This window comes from Pogona vitticeps, chromosome 3 (genome assembly GCF_051106095.1).
Source record: "Pogona vitticeps strain Pit_001003342236 chromosome 3, PviZW2.1, whole genome shotgun sequence".
NCBI classification, from domain to species: Eukaryota; Metazoa; Chordata; class Lepidosauria; order Squamata; family Agamidae; genus Pogona; species Pogona vitticeps.
This window is the reverse complement of record NC_135785.1, coordinates 21,388,326-21,397,975: the sequence shown is the minus strand read 5'-3', so window position 1 is coordinate 21,397,975 and position 9,650 is coordinate 21,388,326. Positions and strand designations below refer to the sequence as shown.

At 46.4% G+C, this 9,650-nt stretch overlaps 1 protein-coding gene across 1 annotated transcript; it reads right to left on the bottom strand.

Moving 5' to 3' along the window:
• Nucleotides 1–720: 720 nt before the first annotated feature.
• Nucleotides 721–8,392, bottom strand: LOC144587779 (uncharacterized). The gene is made up of 2 exons (XM_078389027.1): nucleotides 8,076–8,392; nucleotides 721–7,524 (listed from the first exon to the last, which is right to left on the bottom strand). Exon 2 carries the CDS (start codon nucleotides 6,773–6,775, stop codon nucleotides 2,345–2,347), a length of 4,431 nt encoding a protein of 1,476 aa, XP_078245153.1. The 5' UTR covers nucleotides 6,776–7,524; nucleotides 8,076–8,392; the 3' UTR covers nucleotides 721–2,344.
• Between the last annotated feature and the right edge of the window lie 1,258 nt (nucleotides 8,393–9,650).

Here is a 9,650-nt window from a genome sequence, read left to right as displayed (position 1 = left end):
TTCCCTAGGAATAATATCTGGATTGCACAGGGTCACCTGAGAACAAGTGTCCCGCAGCCCCCTATACTGATGGTCAAGTATTCCTACGTCCACCCCTGCTGTCTCAAACAACTGAGAATCTGTTCTCACGAGCAAGCAGCGCTTGACCTCCACAAGAGGACCATTTTCCTCAGCCTGATCAGCAGATGTAGCTGTTCCAGATTGAGTAGCCATGGCAACAGGCTCCCTCAGTGACAATGAGCCTTGCTCTTTCTGGACACAGAACACAGCTTTTGGCTTGGTTCCACTCGAATCCTGAGGCACAATTCCTTTTAGCTGCTTTAATTTCTCACACTCTGAGATTAGATGGCCCTTTCCCTGACAGAAATAACATTTTCTGCTATATTTTGAGTCTTTCTCATCCTGTTTTGGTTTTCCCTCCAAAATCTGAGGTCTTGGTTTCATGTCTGAGGGCTTCCCTTCACCATGGGCCCCTCCCCCTTGCTGGTTTTTCCCTGGTCCCTGAGAGTACTTAGGGTCCCATGTTTCCCTCATGTTTTCTTCAGAATAATTCAGGTTTTGTTGTGCCTTAACCTGTGTGCCTTCTTTTGGTTTCTTTTCTAGCTCCTTTTGCTTAGCCACAAACTCAGCCCTGATCTGTAAAATTTCTTCCTCGGCCCTAGCTTTTATCTCTTTCACTTTTTCTTCAGTCTTATCTCTGATTTCTTTTAATTTAATATCTTTTTGCTGATTATATTTTTCAAGATCTTGCTCACTTTGTCTGGCCTGAGCCTCATACTTTTCTTTCTTTGACATTTCTTCCACTGATAAATTGTTAATAAACTTATTTAGGAACTTCAATTCTAATTGTACCATTCTAATTTGGAGTTTCAGTTCCATCTGTTTGATCCTCATGTCCATTCCCCTTTTCTTGGCATCTGCCTCTGCCTGACTGATTTCAGCTCTTTCTTTTCTTCTGATTTCCATTTCCCTCACCCTCAGTTCATGCTGTTGGGCTAGGAGCATTTTTCTGAGTTCTGGGTTCTGCTCTCCCGTGCTCTCATCCTGCACTGAGCCAAATTCCTCCTCAGAACCTTGGTCCACCTGTGGGTCTTTCACTTCACCCATTTCTGCCATTTGGCTTCGAGTCAAAGGCATACTCCCCCCCAGAACAGGCTGCTTTCAAAAGTCAAGCCTCAAAATAAAACGACCACTTTTTTTTTCTTTTTGCCTCAGAACCAGCTTTCCCTATAGATTGCTGCTGTTCTTCAGCACTAACTTGCAACAGTTGCGAGTTAGAGTCTACCCCCCTCTGCTGGGCCTCTCAGCAGGCAGGCTAGATCACTGCTACTACACAGTTTTGCCTCAGCTTTTTTCCTGCCAAAACAGGCTGCCTCAGAGCACCCTAATCTAGTCTCCCCAGTTGGCACGTTCTTCCACTAGCGCACCTCCCCGTGAGGTACACCTAGAAGATTACCTACGCGCCTCAGATTGTCCCTGACTAGACCCCCCTTGCTCTGGGCACACTTGCCAAGGCTTTGCTGGACCGCTGGACAACTGGACCAGTCGTTGTGACAAACCCAGACCTACTGGGATATGCCACACGTTAACTAAGCTGCCACCAACCATTCCCTATAAGAAGTCACACAGACCAGGGATGGATTTTTAACAAATAAAAGAATAAGGTTTATTTAAATACAACACACAGGGAAAATAAAATAATCAGGTGAATAAGATAAAGTAACGTGGCTTATTCTCATTCATACATGCATACAGTTTGGTTCACACAGAACCCTTAACTTGAAGCACAGACCCTGAACCTATCAGTTCTGGCTAACCAACAGACACCTGAACCTATCAGGTTGGTACTCTGACACACAGTAGTACCCTGTCTGACACACAGACTCCCACACCAGCTTCTTCTTCCCAGCTGCTGCTTCTTCACATCCCAGCGTCTCCCTTTCACCACACAGGCTTCACATATATATACAGTACAGCCCCTCCTCCTGATGTCCCGCCTTCCACTCCCCATAGGATGGAACTTTCCCTCCAAACCCATGACAGACAGGTAACATCAGTGCTGTATGTAACACCTCCCCTCTTTATAAGTTGTTTTGTAGGGGGAAAGCTAAGGTGCTTTTTCCCAAAAAACAACCTGGATAAAACACACAACAACAGTTATACATACCATATCATACTTACTTATACTTACATTCTAAGTTAACCATAGCAATTAGGCATTTAAACATTTACCATATACATTACATCAATTTACCTTTATTCATACAAACCAAGTTCAAAAAACAGGTACATTTAACTTTTTGTCACCAACATATACACATAGTCCATGTTTCTTTCGCCGTCTTCATTCTTCAGGTCTTCTTGACAAGGCGTCAGCAACACAGTTCACTGACCCTCTGACCACCTTCACTTCAAAGTCATAGTCCTGTAGGTTTAAAGCCCACCTCATAAGTTTGCTATTGTGGGTTTTCATTGTCTTTAACCATTGCAGTGGTGAATGGTCAGTACACAGAACAAAATGTCTTCCCCAGATGTAAGGCTTGGCCTTCTGGATCGCGTAGACTATGGCCAAACACTCCTTCTCCACGGTTGCCAAATGTCTCTCACCTTTTTGGAGTTTCCTACTCAGGTAGGACACTGGATGCTGGTCACCATTCTCATCCTCCTGGCACAGAACTGCTCCTACCCCGCTGTTAGACGCATCGGTGTAGATGATGAACTCCCTGTCGAAGTCTGGAGCACGCAGCACTGGATAGTTGATGAGCGCCTGCTTCAACCTCTGGAACGCCTCCTCACAGTCGCTGGTCCACGGGATGCGGTCATCAGCCTTCTTCCTCGTCAGATCGGTCAGCGGAGCCGCAATCTCGCTAAACCTCGGGATGAACTTTCTGTAGTAGCCCACCAACCCAAGAAATGATTTGACTTTTTTCTTGGTGTTGGGTCTGGGCCAATCACGAACTGCTTCTATTTTGGCCTCCAGGGGTTTTATCACTCCTCCCCCTACCATGTGACCCAAGTATTTTATTTCTGGGCTACCCAGCTGACACTTGCTGGCCTTTACTGTTAGCCCTGCTGCACTTAACCTCTGCAGCACTAATTCCAGGTGTATCAGGTGATCTTCCCAGGTATTACTGAAGATCCCTATGTCGTCAATGTAGGCCACTGTAAAGTCACTGAGCCCTGCCAAGGTCTGGTCCATCAGCCTTTGGAATGTGGCTGGTGCATTTCTGAGACCAAAGCTCAGGACTCGAAACTCATAGAGACCAAAAGGGCTGCAAAAGGCAGTCTTTTCTTGATCCCTGGGATCAATTCTTAATTGCCAATATCCCTTTACCAGGTCCAATGATGAGATGAACCGACAACCCCCTATGGTTTCAATCAGGTTGTCTAGCCTGGGCATTGGGTAGGCATCAGGAGTGGTTACACAGTTTAATTTCCTGTAATCGACACAAAACCTAATGCTCCCATCAGGCTTGTCCACAAGGACTATCGGAGAGGACCAAGGGCTAGAAGAGGGGACGATTATGTTCTCCCTAAGCATCTCGTCCAGCTCCTTCCGCACCTTGTCCCTATAGGGTCCCGTTACTCGGTATGGGGATACTGCCTGCGGGGGTGCATCCCCTGTGTGGATCCGATGCATCACTCCCTTCACTATCCCCGGCTTGTTGGAAAACACCTGTTGATATTTACTGAGCAGCATTTTTAGTTCTTGCTGCTGGTCTTGGGTGAGTGCAGGACTGATCTTTACCTCCTCTGGGTTGTATTTTACTTCCCCTCTACCCTCCCAGAAGGGTAATTCAGCTTCCTCACTCTCAGCTGCTTTTATCGCAAATAGAACCCTCTGTTCCCCTCTGTAGTAGGGTTTTAGGGCATTCACATGAACCACCCTCCTTGCTTGGTTCTCCTCCTGCTCTATTAGGTAGTTCAGGTCTGACATCTTGGAAATGACCCTATATGGTCCTGCCCATTTGAGCTGCAGTTTGTTCTCCCTGCAGGGCCTAAGCCAAAGCACTTCCTCCCCTGGGCCAAAGTGCCTCTCTCTAGCTTTGTGGTCATACCATGTTTTCTGTCTGACCTTCTGCGCCTGCAGGTTTTCTGCTGCCAGCTCTAGATTTCTCTTTAGGTCATTCATCAAGGTGTCTATGTATGTCACAACGTCTTGTGGGTCATCCTGGGTGATCTGCTCCCAATTTTGTTTGATCAAATCAAGGGGCCCTTTCACCCTTCTCCCAAATAAAAGTTCAAATGGACTGAACCCGGTACTGGCTTGTGGCACTGATCGATAAGCAAACAAAAGGGATTGCAGCTTCTGGTCCCAATTGTTTGGATTCTCTGCCAAGTAAGCCCTAATCATGCGCATTAGAGTCCCATTGAACTTCTCAGTTAACCCATTACTTTCAGGATGATAGGCAGTGGTTTCCTTGTGCTTAATTCCACAGATTTGCCATAAGCGTTTCATGAGCTTTGATGTGAACGATGCTCCCAAATCTGTGATTATTTCTGAGGCAAATCCCATCCTGGACATATACCCCACCAACGCATCTGCCACTGTGTTAGTTTCAATGTTAGTCAAGGGTATGGCTTCAGGGTACCTTGTGGCATGGTCCACAATTGTGAGAATGAACCTGTTCCCCCTCTTTGTGGCCTTGGGCAAAGGTCCCACAATATCCACCCCTATGCATTTGAACGGAGTGTCAATCACAGGCAAAGGGCACAACTTTGCTTTGGTCCTATCGCGGCTATTCCCCTGCCTTTGACACACATCACATTGTTTACAGAACTCCCTGATCTGCTTCCCTATGTCAGGCCAGTAAAAATTCTGTGTGATTCTCTGCTGTGTTTTGTTCACCCCTAAGTGTGCAGCAAACATGTCAGAGTGCCCCCTTTGTAAGATCATGGGGCGATACTTTTCAGGTACCACCAGCTGACTTCTGATCCCATCTCCCCCTTTTGAGATATTCCTCAGGGTCTCTCTATATAAAATCCCCTTTTTCTCCAGAAATCTCACTGGGGTTTCAGGTGTTAGCTGGGCGTCAGTCACCTGTTCAAAACACTTTTGGAGAGTGGCGTCTGCCTTTTGCTCTTGTCCAAATCTGCTGTCTGTGGTTAAGGTTTCCACCACAGCTTCTGAACTCCCCTCTGCTTCCGTCTCTGGCTCATCATTACCCCCCTGAACTGTCCCCGTGGTGGCTTGTGAGCGTGTAATCACTAGCACCCGTTTCACATGTTCAGCCAGGTCATTTCCCACGAGCACGGCTGCTGGCAGAGTCGATGAAATCGCTAGCCGCCAAACTCCCCTCCAGCCTTGAAAGTTGACAGGTACCTCTGCGACTGGCAGTGAGATTATCTGCCCCTCAATCCCTGCTACCTTTATGCTCTCATTCGGGATTATATATTCCCTAGGAATAATATCTGGATGGCACAGGGTCACCTGGGAACAAGTGTCCCGCAGCCCCCGATACTGACGGTCAAGTATTCCTACGTCCACCCCTGCTGTCTCAAACAACTGGGAATCTGTCCTCACCAACAGGCAGCGCCTGACCTCTACAAGAGGACCATTTTCCTCAGCCTGATCAGCAGATGTAGCTGTTCCAGATTGCTCTTTCTGGACACAGAACACAGCTTTTGGCTTGGTTCCACTCAAATCCTGAGGCACAATTCCTTTTAACTGCTTTAATTTCTCACACTCTGAGATTAGATGGCCCTTTCCCTGACAGAAATAACATTTTCTGCTATATTTTGAGTCTTTCTCATCTTGTTTTGGTTTTCCCTCCAAAATCTGAGGTCTTGGTTTCATGTCTGAGGGCTTCCCTTCACCATGGGCCCCTCCCCCTTGCTGGTTTTTCCCTGGTCCCTGAGAGTACTTGCTGTAGGTTTCTTTGGGTTTACCTACAGATTTCCCCTCACCCAAGGGCTTTCTTATTTGGGAAATAAAATCTGCGATCTCGGCTGCTTCTGCCACAGATTTTGGTTTCCTTTCCCTCACCTGGAATTTCAATTCCCCATGCAGGACTGAATAGAACTGTTCCAGTGCTATCAAGTCTTTAAGCTGCTCGTAGGTCTCTGTCCCCTCCTGAGATAGCCATTTCTCAAGCAGCCTCACCAATTGGGCCCCCACTTGGGTAAAAGTCTGCTCTGGCTTTTTGGTGATTGACCTAAATCTTTGTCTCAACTGTTCCGCATTTTTCCCATGTCTTGCAAACACCAGTTTTTTAAACTCTGCAAAATCTTTCATCAGTTCCTCAGGCATCTCGGCATAGACCTCAGCCAGGCTACCACTGATTAAAGATCGCATGATGGTCATCTTCTCAGTTTCCCTCACTGAGAAGTCCACAAACGCTCTTTCCACTAAGGAAAAGAACACCTCAGGACAATCTCCCTTGTGGTACACAGGGAATTTCTTCAGGTCAGCCTTAGACAATTGGCCTCCCTCAGAATCCCTATTGTTATTATTATTCTGGTTCATCATTTCCAATTTCCTTAATTCAAACGCCATCCTTTCTTTTTCCAGAGCAATTTTCTCTCTCTCCATTCTTTCTTCCCTCTCCATTCTCTCTAATTCAAATTGTCTTTGCCTTTCCCTTTCCCTTTCCTCCACTTCAAATTGCCTCATCCTCAGTTCATGCTGTTGGGCTATGAGCAATTTTCTGAGTTCTGGGTTCTGCTCTCCTGTGCTGTCACCTTGCACTGAGCCAAATTCATCCTCAGAACCTTGGTCAACCTGGGGGTCTTTCACTTCACCCATTTCTGCCATCTGGCTTCGAGTCAAGGGCATAATCCCCCCTCAGAACAGGCTGCTTCAAAAAGTCAAGCCTCAAAATAAAACGACCACTTTTTTTTTCTCTCTCTTTTGCCTCAGAACCAGCTTTCTATAGATTACTGCTGTTCTTCAGCACTACTGTAACTTGCAACAGTTGCGAGCCAGAGTCTACTCCCCCTCTGCTGGGCCTCTCAGCAGGCAGGCTAGATCACTGTTACTATACAGTTTTGCCTCAGCTTTTTTTCCCGCCAAAACCAGGCTGCCTCAGAGCACCTTAATCTAGTCTCCCCAGTTGGCACGTTCTTCCACTAGAGCACCTCCCCGTGAGGTACACCTAGAAGATTACCTACGCGCCTCAGATTGTCCCTGACTAGACCCCCCTTGCTCTGGGCACACTTGCCAAGGCTTTGCTGGACCACTGGACAACTGGACCAGTCGTATCCCACACGCTGGACACCAATCAATGTGACAAACCCAGACCTACTGGGATCTGCCACACGTTAACTAAGCTGCCACCAACCATTCCCTATAAGAAGTCACACAGACCAGGGATGGATTTTTAACAAATAAAAGAATAAGGTTTATTTAAATACAACACACAGGGAAAATAAAATAATCAGGTGAATAAGATAAAGTAACGTGGCTTATTCTCATTCATACATGCATACAGTTTGGTTCACACAGAACCCTTAACTTGAAGCACAGACCCTGAACCTATCAGTTCTGGCTAACCAACAGACACCTGAACCTATCAGGTTGGTACTCTGACACACAGTAGTACCCTGTCTGACACACAGACTCCCACACCAGCTTCTTCTTCCCAGCTGCTGCTTCTTCACATCCCAGCGTCTCCCTTTCACCACACAGGCTTCACATATATATACAGTACAGCCCCTCCTCCTGATGTCCCGCCTTCCACTCCCCATAGGATGGAACTTTCCCTCCAAACCCATGACAGACAGGTAACATCAGTGCTGTATGTAACAGTCGTATCCCACACGCTGGACACCAATCAATGTGACAAACCCAGACCTACTGGGATCTGCCACACGTTAACTAAGCTGCCACCAACCATTCCCTATAAGAAGTCACACAGACCAGGGATGGATTTTTAACAAATAAAAGAATAAGGTTTATTTAAATACAACACACAGGAAAAATAAAATGATTAGGTGAATAAGATAAAGTAACGTGGCTTATTCTCATTCATACATGCATACAGTTTGGTTCACACAGAACCCTTAACTTGAAGCACAGACCCTGAACCTATCAGTTCTGGCTAACCAACAAACACCTGAACCTATCAGGCTGGTACTCTGACACACAGTAGTACCCTGTCTGACACACAGACTCCCACACCAGCTTCTTCTTCCCAGCTGCTGCTTCGTCTTCACATCCCAGCGTCTCCCTTCACCACACAGGCTTCACATATATATACAGTACAGCCCCTCCTCCTGATGTCCCGCCTTCCACTCCCCATAGGATGGAACTTTCCCTCCAAACCCATGACAGACAGGTAACATCAGTGCTGTATGTAACAGGGAGAGCTCCTTTTTTTCACACATATACAAGTGTTTTCTTGTGCAGAATTCCAAAAAGTAGAAGAAACTGATGATGATGGCAAATAGAAACAATCCGTACCCTTGCACACCCAGTCTGAAATGAAGAGGTGAGACACAAGTGATGGGTGAAAACTAGGGCCACACTTTATTCACCTCAACAGCAACTTTGAACTTCAAAACTTGTGCACTAAGGTAAAGGAGCCCTGCAGTAGTGCGGAATTATCTCTCCATAGCTGGGTGTCACAAAAGGGTGATCTTCAGCAGCCAGCAACCTGGGAAGTCCCCCAGCGCATTTGCCTTCACCACTGTAATCTCTTGATCTGCAATACTGAGGTGTCAAATGCACTAGCATTTCTATAGTGTACCATGGGACCTCACCAGTGCTTGCCTCTTCACACTACCTGCTAGTGTGACCTTGTGTGACCTAAATAAATAACCACTTCATGCACCTATAACCTACAGGAACATATGTTGGCGGAATTTCCAGCATTTGGCAGAGTTCTGAGTCGGTCCAGGTGATCCAGTTGAATCTCTCTCTGTCTGTCTGTCTGTCTGTCTGTCTGTCTCTCTCTCTCACACACACACACGCACACACACACAGAGGCAGCTTCTTCCCAACACCACATATATTTACAAGTATATTTATAAGTTCTCACAGTCCAATCCGACAGCATAAGAGCATAGCACTCATCAGGAAGAGATCCAACACCTTCTCCACATGTCCCACACATTTATGTCCCTGATTATATTTACATATAACCCATCAGTAAAGACATTACGTCACTCAGAGATTACTTCATGTTCTAATACTCATCTTGTGTGACTCAGCACTTTACCCACCTGTTGAACACGGCTGCTGATTACCACAGGCCTGGTTCTGTCTCAGCATGGAAATTATCCTTGAAGACATACAACAGTGTGGGATAGGCAAGGGGAAAAACACCCAATTTTGTTCAAAGTGGGGGGGGGGGAATCTTATCTGGTCCTCCAAAGAAGCAACCAAGTAACCTGACATTGCAACTAGAGGGTGAAAGAGGCTGGAAGACATGTGGGACTGTTTGAAATAGGCCTAGCAAGACCTTCACCTCACTGGGACTAACAGTCCTGTGTTTTACCTTCATTGGAGTGCGAAGGACAAAGAGGGTCCTCAGCTGACGCAAATGCACCATCAGAGGCAAACCAATTTGTGAGTTGGCACACTTGCCTTGCAATAGTCACAGATTACTTGGAGAGATCTCTTGGTTAATATACATTTCTTTTCCATCTCTATACAACCTTGTCCCAAATTATCCATCTTTGTTGCAATTCATGGGCAGCCCACATTCTGC

Bases quoted from the DNA above. Each gene is read 5' to 3' on its own strand.
- LOC144587779 (XM_078389027.1), bottom strand. From the start codon at position 6,775: ATGCCCTTGACTCGAAGCCAGATGGCAGAAATGGGTGAAGTGAAAGAC.